The 12,212-nt window shown below is 41.3% G+C and overlaps 1 protein-coding gene across 1 annotated transcript; it reads right to left on the bottom strand.

Moving 5' to 3' along the window:
* Nucleotides 1–253: 253 nt before the first annotated feature.
* Nucleotides 254–11,502, bottom strand: LOC117393794 (tumor necrosis factor alpha-induced protein 2-like). Its single transcript, XM_055229767.1, has 14 exons — nt 11,457–11,502; nt 10,215–10,645; nt 9,714–9,803; nt 9,235–9,446; nt 8,668–8,779; nt 5,431–5,553; nt 4,712–4,879; nt 4,347–4,435; nt 4,135–4,227; nt 3,908–4,028; nt 3,183–3,308; nt 2,643–2,792; nt 766–887; nt 254–455 (listed from the first exon to the last, which is right to left on the bottom strand). The coding sequence occupies exons 1-14, from the start codon at nt 11,500–11,502 to the stop codon at nt 254–256; spliced, it is 2,085 nt and encodes a 694-aa protein (XP_055085742.1).
* Nucleotides 11,503–12,212: the final 710 nt, after the last annotated feature.

Consider the following 12,212-nt stretch of genomic DNA (forward strand, 5'->3'; position numbering starts at 1 on the left):
CTCTGGCAAAAAGTTATATAGTGCAGCTTTAAATGGTTACTTTGAAAAATGCTTTTGTTTTTAATTTACTCTTTATTTTTTTCTGGTTAATACACTTAAGCAGCAAGGCACAGTAACAGCTAAGCAGTGCTGATAAGTACAACACTGCTTAGCTGTTACAGAGTACAGCTTTAAATTTGGACTTTGCTTGTAGGCCTTTGTCAGTACCAACAGAACAACAGCAGCAATGTAGCAGCACAATATAGACTTCCTTTTAAAATTGTGCACATTTAGAGAGTTCGAGTTGTCTCTTTTTTTTTTGGATCCATTTGACTTTGAGATGGGAGAAGAATTGACAACTCTGATTGGCTGAGAGCTCCAGGGGGCGGTTTTCTTTAACACTGCGTTTAATGGAACGAATTGAGTGCACAGAGAGACCAGATTTTACCAGGAGCAGGTGAGAGATGTGATCGGAGCTAGGGAGGGAGGGGAAGAAAGAAGGAAAGGGGAAGAGAAAGAGGAGAGAGATAATGAAGTGGGGAAAAAGTGAGGAGGGGGTGAGAACAAAGGAAGAGAGGAACATTTTACTTGTAGAATAACAACCTATTACGTTATACATCAACACACTCATAATTTCAGTTATGATCAAAATAATCCTGGTTATAATGTAGGAACATGCAAACTTCACACAGACACAGGGAGAACATGCAAGGAATGGAACCCTGAACCTTCTTGCTCTGAGGTGTGAGTGCCAGCTACACAGCCACTGTGCTGCCTGTTCTGTACCTGAGGTCGGGGCAGAGCTGGATCAGAGACAGCAGCTCCAGTTGGACTGAGTCTGGGTCCTGAAGCCTGAGGACCTCAGCCACTTGAAGGAGGAGCTGAGAGACCCACTGAGAGCCACTGCCCTGCACAGACACACACACACACACACACACACACAAACACACACACATTATGACTTGGTTTGGGATAGAACATATACCCAGTTGACATTGCAAGTCCAATTTGTATTTTCTAGAATGTATTTTGTTTTCATCCTCCTGCAGAGGGGCCACTGCTGTTCTTTTGTTTATGTAGTATTAGTTCAATTGCTAACAGCATTGTAGTAACGCCCATTTTGTCTTTGTTTCTACAATGGTTTACAACCTGAACAGCAAATGGTCATAATGTAACATGGAGAAAAGACATGCAGGGGACATGTGCAGTACTGTGTGCTCTTACCCTGGCTCCAATCATGTGGTAAATATGTATCATAGTTTCACATCATAAACGGTGAAAGGTTCAAAGACACAGGAAGTAGTGCAGAGTTCAGAGTCTACCTATGTCAGGGGTTGGCAACCTGATATAGGCAGAGTCTCTGAACCATTTGGACGCAGTTTCCACAGAAAAGAAAATAATGGGAGCCGCAAAAACTTTTTGACATCTTGAATGAAGACACACATATTAGCAAAAGACAAAATTAAATCTGTCAACTGGAGAAATCGTAGATAGCTATAAGGCAGTGTCCACCAGCAATCTGATCAGAACTGAAGAAGCGGCTTGGATGAGCAGTCTTCAGTCCTTTGTCCAGCTATGCATCAGACCTGGATTACACAGACACTGTATATTGTTTGTTTGTTTGTTTGTTTTTTACATTCACATCACATTCACATTGTCCAACTTCCTAATTCAATCACATTGTTCGATTGTGCTTTAAATTTCTTATCTATAGAATATTAACTCCCACTGCTCAAGCAATATAAAACATTGGTGCAATCTCACCTTCTTCAGGCTCTGTGAAATTATGAGAGATTGTGAAACTCTGTGGGACTGACTTTGTTAGACTCTGTTAGACCCTGGTACAATCTCACTGTGTACTGCCTTTAACCCGACAGTATTGCAGGAACCGACAGTAAGGATCTACAGAACAATCCCTGTGCCTCTGCGCCTATTCTTCATGCAACAGAACAGAAGCCGACAAGTGCAGCTTTAAATTTGGACTTTGCCTGTAGGCCTTTGCAATGCCAACAGAACGACAGCAGCAATGTAGCAGCACAATATAGACTTCTTTTTAAAATTGGGCACATTAAGTGAAACCGGTTGAGTTCGAGTTGGCTCATTTTGTTTTTGATCCATTTGACTTTGAGATAGGAGAAGAATGGGCGACTGATTGGCTGAGACTAGATTTTACCAGGAGCAGGTGAGAGATGTGATCCGAGCTAGGGAGGGAGGGGAAGAAAGAAGGAAAGGTTAATGGGAATTCTGCTCCTGAACCACTGCACATAGCGTCTGCAAATCAGGGCTGCACTTTCATCTTTTCACAGGACTGTAAACGTCTGTGAGGCGTAAGTGATGTTTAAACCTTAATTTAACAAATAAAGGGGGTTTCACCCATTTGTATGCAGAATGCCTTCTGTAAACTTTTATTAAGGTTTTATAGATTTTTTTTTGGTTTGTATGAGCAAAAAACTATTCCCCTGTTTCATTTTGTTCTATGAGTGATCACAACTTTAAACCAAAAAACTGCCCTGTACAAAGATAGAAACTTATATTTGTAAAATTGAAAAATATAAAAATGTTTTTGATCAGACAAACCCATTTGCTTACTGTAAACTCCTTTTGTAGCCAGATCTGCCTTGTGGCAAACTGCTGGACTGTGGCTGTCTCTTGCTCTCACTCACCTGTTGAGTGAAGAAGGCGTCCATTTTGGTGACATCGTCCTTCATTCTGTTGGCCCCGCCCACCTGTTCCTTCTGGTTCCGCCTCTTTGTCTTCAGAAGGTTTTTAAAGTAACGCAGCGCCACATCCCGATGGAGGCGCCCCAGCACCCACTGAGCAGAACAGAGAGCACGATGCCAGGTTAATAGGGCTACAGCTAATGGGGCTATTGAGAATCATAGTAAACTTTACAAAACCAGAAAGAAATTATAGTGATTTCAGGGCTGAAATCATCCAAATGATTGTAGTGAAGGTGTATGGAGTTTAAAAACACAGCAGGCCACTTCCTGTATTACCACATGACATCACAAGGTGGAATAGAGTGTTTTCAGTCTGACAGAAGAACTCAGCCTAAATATGCAGGGTTTGTGTGTTAAACATGTGAATGAAACAAAACACAACTCCAGGTCTGTTTGTGATGAGGAAACATTAAAACATGAATCAGAAAACAGCGTAATATGGGCTCTTTAAATGTCACTGAATGTCATTCGTCATGTTTTTACCTGAGTACAGCTGGGTTTGAGATCTGTCAGGAGTTCCAGTTTCTGATCTAGAAAGTCCAACAGAGAGTCTACCAGAGGAAGAGAGCCGTCCAGCCACTGGGCAGTCCACAGCCCAGAGATCTGCTCCTGCACACACAGACACAGGGATGGATGGAAGAATGCGGACAAGTGAAGCTGTGTAATTCAGGCTAAAAACAACTGATACTCAGCTGATGTCATCAACATTCCCTGGCAGTGTGATGCTAACTGAAGGTACTACTCTGTCAGAAGCTCTGTTACTCAAGTTGGACTTTAATTTGAGCTTTATTTTAACACAATCTGACAAAAAAAAAAAAAAAAAGATTTAGATGGAACTACAACATGTGAGCTGATGCAACAGGACCATGGATGCTCCTGAAAATGTTCATTTTAACTGTTTTGCAGTGGTCCAAAGTTATTCCTCACTTACTTTGTGCATTCAGAGCATCCTCATTATTCACCATGAAGATTTTCACAACTTTCAGAGACCACAGTCTTTCCAACACAGTAATACTAACAACAACAACTAGTATGCTACTTCCTGGTTTGCAGACAATAAAAATGCTTTAAATGGTAAACGACAGCACTTAGTTACTTACATGAAAAACTGTTGCTGGTAATGTTTTTAGTCATCAAATAGCATACAGAATATACCATTATCTCACAATATAAAAAAGCAAAGTTGTTTATTTACAAAAACTCATTACCTTGAGTTTGCTGCGGATTCCACTAGTGAGACTACAGTACCCACAATCCCTCAGTGCATTGAGTGACTTCAAGCAGCTCTGCCTCCTTTGCTCGTCCAGTTCCTGTTTCAACACAAACTCCCTGGAAAACATATATTCATTTAAAACACTGATAATAAAATCTAATTTTAAACATTTTAATAATGATTTCATTTGACCAGTTCAGCATTTGTAGACTACACATTCACCTGAACTGTTCCTCACACGTGAGCTGAGCTTTTAACACTGATGCGGTGGTGCTGTGATTTCCTGTGACAAACTCCTCCACTGCTTGAACATATCTGCAAAACACGTAAGCATTTATAAGGAGAAATACAACAGAAGTAGTAGTAATAATAGCATTCTCTGATTACTGTTATGGAGTTAATTTACAGTACTTCACAAAGACATTATGGCTTACCTGTAGAGGAAGTCGTCCAGGTGAGCAGTGACCATCTGCCTCTGCTCTGGCCCAACACAACTCACCTTCAGCAGGGAGGAGTCTAATATCTGAAAAAGTATACAAACAGGCACAAGTCTAATACCTGAAACACCATACAGAGAGGAGTATAATACCTGAAACAGCATACAAACAAGGATGAGTCTAATACCTGAAACCCCATAAAACACAGAGAAGAGACTAATGCCTAAAAACCATACAGAAAGGGGTGAGTCTAATACCTGAATACCATTCATACAAATATACATGATCTGAGCATTTCCGCACTTTTATTGCTACAGTGGACTGCGTAGGTCGGCTCGAGGTCGGCCGCGTTCACACCATACTTGTTCTGCTCCAGAGTGCAAGTAGAGCTGCTCCAGAGTGAGAGTGGAGCCGCTCTGACCACTGTTTGAAGCACTCTCAGACTGGCTGTTTACTCCAGTCCAGAATGCCACTGTTTGCACCGGCCCAAGCACTGCTCTTGGAGCGAATGCTCTTTTACGTCGACTTGACTAGTGACAGAGTGAAAACAACCTAAAATACCATACAAACAGGTACGAGTCTAATATCTGAAACAGCTAAATATGTTTAAATGAGTAACAATGACTAAAAGTCAGAATAATAAAGGTGCACTATGTAACTTTTGTTTCATTCACACATGTTTAAGACACAAACCCTGCATATTTAGGCTGAGTCCTTCTCTCAAATTGAAAACACTCTGCTCCATCTTGTGATGTCATGTGGTAATGCAGGAAGTGCTCCACTGTGTTTTTAAACTCCATACTCCTTGACTAGAATCATTTGGATGATTTCTCCACTAAATTAAAAGGTAAAAGGTAGCTGTTGACATGAAAACTATCACTTCATGACATCACAAAGTGGAGCAAAATATTTTGAGCTTTGGAGATAAAACATGAATGAAATATGTTTTTGAGGTGGTAATAGCATTATAACAAAACTTAATCCATTTCCTGTCATACGGGACCTTTAATGACCTTTATAGGAGTATTTCTCCCATAGAGTTACATAGAGCATAAGCCCACAGTGGAGAGGGAGCAGAGACCTGTATCACATCTGCTGCCAGAAAGCTGTAACAGTGAGGACTGTCCGGCTTCACATTGGACTGGTTCACCCATGACTCCGTCTCTATCTTCAGCACCTTCTGCAGCCACTCCTGTGTAGTGCCCTGATTACAAAGATGACCACATGTTAGTACAGAAGGCAAAAAATACACTCAAGTACAAGCACTATTACTTGAGTGTTATATTATTTGAGTAAAAGTAAAAATACTCAAAAATATAAATGTACTGTGCAATGGTTTGGACCATAGGAAGGGATAATGGGTTCGCTTCCGGCTCCATCAGCTCTAGCTCTGATTCACTTTACATTGAAAAATTCTACATGATCCTGGTATTTTTATTTTGCTATTGCGTCAGTAACTCAAGATGTGAACATTAATAACAGACCAATAAAGCAAGGCAAGACAACTTCATTTGTATAGAGACTTGTACACAAGCCGAGGTTCTTTAAAGTGTATTCTCTGAGCCACAGGAGCCAGTGCAGACACCTGAGCACAGGACTTATGTGCTCGTACTTCCTGGATCTAGCCAGGACCCAAGCAGCAGCGTTCTGGATGTACTGCAGCTGTCTTAACACTCATTTGGAGAGGCCAGTGAGCAGGCCTTTACAGTAGTCTAACCTACTGGATACAACCGCATGGATAAGTCTCTCTAAGTCTGGTTTTGACAGTATACCTTTGATTATTACAATGTTTTTTAGAAGGCAATAAACTGCAGATGTTACTGATTTGATGTGGCTGTTAAAGGTCAAGTGTGGGTCCATTATTACCCCTAGATTTCTAGCCTGATTTGAAGGTTTTAGACAGAGAGAGACTGGAGATGACTGCTGACACTTTCTCTTTGTTTCTGTGGGCCAAAGAATATGACTTCAGTCTTGTCTGAGTGTAGCTGGAGAAACATGTTTTGCATCCACTCACTGGTCTGTTGGATGCAAACTCATTGCACTTAAATGTAGAAATTAGTTCTAAGGGGAACGGAGCTGGAGGGTTTGTTAATCTGTTTACTGTTGCAAACAGGACACAAGAGTTATTACTGCAACTTCCAATAATGTCTGAAAAATCGCGTGTCAAAGCCGTGTAGAAAACATCAACCATCTGCTGCGTGATGAAGAAGACGGCGTGCACTCAAATAACATTGAAAATGAGGAGACTGTAGTAAGTGATGAGATCCTGAGGCTATTTCATTCGGACACTGAATTAAAGGACTTTGAAAATTTTAGTGCGCAGGAGGAAGATGAAGAAGGCGATAAGTGACTTTTCTGGTAGGATGCAGTATATGGTATATGTTTTTACCAGTTATTAGGAGATACTGGAATGCTGTTCATGCACTGTTGAGTAAAAAAGCATAAGCGACGTAATTTGTGTGTAACCGATACAAACGTATATTTCAAGGTAGCCGCGTTACAGGCACCATTAGAAAAAAAGCATTTGCAATACGTATGTAATATATTTGTTTATGTTACTAAGCGGATTAAATTAAAAAAAGTAAAAAAAAATCCTCACATGTAATATCTTTCTGTGTAAATATCTCATATAATAAATTGTTTTTTGGTTCTCTGGATAGACATAAAAGTGAAAAATAGTGGATGTTGTTCCTGCTTGTCACTCGCTGTCAGTGACTCATTTCTTACAGTAATAAGAAGATATAATGAACATTGTTTAGCTAATTTTTCATATTACTACGTGGGATACCTGTGGCTTAAAATCCGGTGCGGCTTGTACAAGTACAAAATCGATTTTCTTTCTAAAATTAGAGTATGTGGCTTTTAATGAGATGCGCTCTGCAGTCCGGAATTTACGGTACTCAACATACTCAAAAGATGAAAACACCCCAAATGACAACCTGTGAGTAACTTAAATTATCTCACACCTCCACCCTTTTTGTTTACTCGTGTTTTAGATTCAAATTTGAAGTTGGGTGGAGTTGATTCCACTAGAATTGTATCACTTGCATGTTTTTTTTTTTGTTAAAACCATAAATTGAAGATTAAAAGAAGAGATAAAATCATTCATTAACAATGACTTGTTACATAAAGATCTAACACTGAGCACAACAAGTTTCAAATTAGTTTCAGTAGGACTAGATGATATCTTCTTATGTGTATTAGACTTCTCTGATTGGACAGTCCTTCTGTTAATTGGTTTATGTGATGTAACTGTAGATATAGCTCCATCACAGGGCCTCAACCTGATATTACCTTTATCGTGACTGTATGTCCTGGGGCAGCAGAGGCCCTGTGTGTCCTAGCTCTTGGTGATAACAGCTCTGGGGGAAGGCAGGGGAGGGCAAGCAGGGGGGCGTGTGGGTGAGGGACCAGGTGAGGGCCACGGAGGTGGAGCAGGGGGAAGATTGGGTGAGGGGCCAGTTAAGGCCCGAGCAGGTGGAACAAGGGGAAGTTTGGGTGAGGGACCAGGTGAGGGCCGAGGAGATGGAGCAGGGGGGAGTTTGGGTGAAAGACGAGGGGGGATAGGTGGGTACGAGGAAGAGTTTAGCATAGTTCATGCCAGAACTCTTGATCGCACTATATTAGGTGTGAGGGGAATCATCTTAATTTCTGATCTGATGAAGCTTTCTAGATTGTTGGGAAGGGCCATGGGTGAAGGTGGGGAGGAAATGGAGAGTGAAGAGTCTCTAAAGGGAGTAGATGTAGCAAAGGGGCCTTCTTTCCTTGAGGTCGCCCCTGTTAGCATTAGCAACTGGTTTGACTGATAGCGTTGCTAAGTGCCTGCTCCCTACAAAACCAGTGCAGCGGGCAGAAAGGGGTGTTACCTTCAACAACCTCAGTCCGGATTGGCTCTTTGGTTGCTATGATACTTACGGTCAGGATTCCCAGTATGCAACTTGGCTTCAAATTGGCCGCTATAACTGCTAGCCTCAATGAACTTAATTTGACTGGAGCGGAACGCTACGGGTGACGTCATACTCACTTAGTCCATTTCTTTACACAGTCTGTAGTTAGATGTATTCGGGCTGGTTTTGGATTTAGGTAAATTATCTAATTCTAATTTTTTGACATTGCAATTCAATTTTTGATTTATGTTTCAGGATTGTATTCAGAGTTCACAATTCATACACATCCAGAAGAACTGACAGAAAGACTCAAATCTGAACTGACAAACTAATACAAGAATCACATTTCAGAACATGTCTGTACAGATCTAAATTTGAGGTCAGCAGTTTGCATGTGAAATAAGGCCGCAGATTGTACAGCTGGTTCTTACCTGTGTGTCGTTCAGGTACTGCTCCTGTAGCTTCAGCAGCAGGTCTGAGGGCAGCAGAGGACCCAGAGATCCAGGGTCCACCTTACCCTCCAGCTCTGGGTCTATCATGTCTCTGAAACAGCAGAGCGAAAATATTGCTGAGTTTCAGATGACATCATAACATGTTCAAATCCAAATTATGAAATAGTGTTACAGGCCATCACAGACAGTTTAAATACATGCTCAGAACTGACATATTTAGACTGGCTTCTATTGTTGTGATTTTGTTGGACAGCATTTTGATCACCATGTATTGTAAAGGGCTCTATAAATAAAGACTGATTTAATAGAAATGATCCGGTGCAACATTTAAGAATTTATCTTTTAGATGTTTCTTGTACAATGTAATCAGACAGCTTAAACTTGTGAATTGTGAGTTTAATCTGCCGTTTCACAGATAAATACTAGACTACCAGATCTTCAGTTACCTCACTGACTCTCTTCTCATTTCTGGACTTGTCCCATATAAACCCTAATAATCTAAATAAAATGAATGACTGGTTCATTGGTTAAAGCCCTACTTCTTACCTGGGGTATCTGTGATTAGCCCAAATGAGCAGACAGTAGCGGGAACTGCTGTTCAGACTGGCATTAGCGAGCTGCTGGAGGTGCGAAGAGAAGCAGTGGTGGTACAGGAGCAGGTACTTGTTTAAAATGTCCATGTTGTCTGGGTAACAAGGAGACACCGTCTTCTGGATGTACAACAAGTCCTGTCTCATCTGAGCAGCCAGACGACCGACCTACACACAAACATCTGTTTAATCCTCTGCTCCATCTGACCCTGTCCTCTGCACCCCCTGCTCCATGTGATTCTGTTCCCTGCATCGCCTTCTCTGCATCCTCTGCTCCATCTGACCCACTCCTCTGTATCCTCTGCTCCAACTGGCGTTCTCCTCTGCATCCTCTGTTCCATCTGACCCTCTCCTCTGCTTCATATGTCTATCTCTTCTGCTCCATCTGATCTGTCCTGATCTGTCCTAGTTTAGCTGAGTCTTACTTTGACTGACCTCCTCAGTGACATCTGCAGTGTCCTGGTTTAAAGCCTCCTCAGATTCAGTAGATGCACTTTCAACTTTAGACTGGTCTCCTGCTCCATTCTGAGAGAGAGAGAGAGAGAGAGAGAGAGAGAGAGAGAGAGAGAGAGAGAGAGAGAGAAAGAGGGAGATATTAAAAGAGAGAGGGAGGGGGATTAATTATGATTTTACACTTACAGAAACTGAAATAAATACTTTAACATGCAGTTTGCAACTTTTCTCGTAAGTAGTCCACCACCCACTTGTCTCCATGGAGATGTTATTTCTTTTCCTGGAATGTTCCACAGTATGGCATTAAACGTGTGTATCTTCATGGAGACAAGCAGGATCAGCCACTGCACCACCTCTGAGAAGATTTTTTTGTTATGAGATAAACTAAAGGTATGATATATCAAAAGAACTGTATTAACACTGTTGCCAGACTGGCTACTGTTATGAAATGTATTAGTCTTCCTTGTAGTGACTCTATCCCACCTGTAGAGGGCGATGTGAGAGCCGTTCCTGGACCATGCCCCACAGCAGCTCATCGTGGTCCAGCAGAGTCCCATTCGGGCGCCACACCGGGACTGGACCTGGGACTAGACCAGAATCTAGACCAGAGTCCAAACCAGAACCCAGACTAGAGCCCAGACCAGAGCTCTGACCTATGCTCTGTCCGGTCCAGCGCCGGTCCATCTCCTCCTGCTGAAGAATACAGAGCACTGCCGCTCGCAGACCCGCTCCGTCAAAGTCCGGACTAAAGGTTTTCTGGACCTCATCTCGGATCTGGGTCCAGAGTTTGTCCAGGTCTTGGTGCAGTTGGGTTTGGTCTTCTTCAGATAGCCCCCCCTCGGTCATCATCTTCTCTTCCCTCTGCATCACCTCCTTGCAAAGTTGCTCTAAAGGCAGGACTTCCTCTGCATGAACTGGAACAATAAGATCCAAACAAAGTGAATCCTATGCTCCATCTGACCCTCTCCTCTGCATCGTCCAATTTAAAATCTATTAAATATTTTAAATACACATTTTTGCGTATAATTGCAAAACTGTCAGAAGTAAAATTCTATGGGAGTTTATTGCACACATATTCCTGTTAACCCAAAGTTTGTTTGCTCACTGGTTCCCTCTGGTGGCTTAAGGGCCTATGCACTTGCCTTCCTTCACCCCTTAACACCCCATCCCTGCCCCTTTTCCTCTGCAGGGCCTCTTCTGCCACACAGATAACAGCAGATGGACAAGTCCAAACACTGATACCGTTTATGCCGAGTGTGTATTGGTTATTTTTAAATACTTAATTTCATTACTTAAGATGTATAATGTTTTAAAATACTTCTGACCTTCATCAGTTTCAGTTTCATTTTTAAGAGCCTTCTTCTTTCTCTTCTCAGCTTTCTCTCCTCTCCTCCCAACTGAATAGACAGAATACAGTTAGACAAAGAGGCAAGAACACAATTAAGGAAGCAAAAAGAATGCAAGGAGTTACAAAAGGATGCAAGGGTGTTATGAAGGTTTGAAATAAAGGTAATATTATTACCTTATTACCTGGTTTCAGACAACAATACATAAGCCTATGATGCTTAATAGAGATGATGATGATGAGGTGAAAATTATAATAGTAAATGTGCAGTTTTTGGTGTGGCATGGTGAAATTGTTTTTGGATTTTTGAAATGTATTTATATAAAACTGAAAATATGCATGTTCATATATTCTGTAGCATAAGCAAGGATAAGGCTTACCTTTGCACACGTTGATTTTTTTCACAAATTCTCTACAAATCTCCATTTTTAACTGCAGTAAATGAAAAAAGAGCTATAATGAGATTAAACCAGGACTAAACCAGGAGTAAACCAGATCTAAACTAGGTCTGCAGTAGCTCTACACCAGAACTAAACCAGGACTTATCTTGGGATGTTTAGAGCATCCTTCCGTCTCTTTCGAGTACTTTCTGTTTCAGTTTGAGTCTGCAACATCAGTTTAGGACGCTCTCTGCTGGTGAAAGATGTGAACTGCAATTTCCATATCCATTGACAATGGATGGAGCCACTCTTTCACCGTGGCTCTTTCATCCTTGTACTGCGGCTCCGCGTGGCTTGGGAAAATAGTAATAGTATTTAATTGAACTGTATTTTATTTGTGTTAGTTTTATTTTGTTTTTGTTTTTTTTAGATTTCTCATAGTTATAGTAGTTCCAAATGAGAAGATTATTGTGATCTTGAAATATTAAAATTATAAGTTATTATTTTTCGTCGAGCAGCAATACCATGAATAATTTTAAATAGCAGACAGATGTTTGCATATATTTGCAGCCGATCCTGAACAAGAAAATGTTAGATAGGTCCCCTGCGGGTAAAGGTTAGTGTGACCCGTGGACTTCTGCGTTGTGTTGTTTTGTGCAGTTTGTGACGCATTGAGGACCCACGGGACACAGCGGGAACTTTTGGAGGCACTCCCCGTTTAATCTGGTTCACAATAGTACAAAATAGGATCAACAT

This window comes from Periophthalmus magnuspinnatus, chromosome 3, assembly GCF_009829125.3.
Source record: "Periophthalmus magnuspinnatus isolate fPerMag1 chromosome 3, fPerMag1.2.pri, whole genome shotgun sequence".
Classification (NCBI taxonomy): domain Eukaryota; kingdom Metazoa; phylum Chordata; class Actinopteri; order Gobiiformes; family Gobiidae; genus Periophthalmus; species Periophthalmus magnuspinnatus.

Excerpts from the sequence above, each read along its gene's own strand:
- LOC117393794 (XM_055229767.1), bottom strand. The coding sequence starts at position 11,502 with ATGGAGATTTGTAGAGAATTTGTGAAAAAAATCAACGTGTGCAAAG. Across the intron at positions 8,780-9,234 it reads GCTAATCACAGATACCCCAG|AGACATGATAGACCCAGAGC; the intron begins GTAAGAAGTAGG and ends CTGCTGTTTCAG. Across the intron at positions 3,309-3,907 it reads GAATCCGCAGCAAACTCAAG|GAGCAGATCTCTGGGCTGTG; the intron begins GTAATGAGTTTT and ends CTGTGTGTGCAG.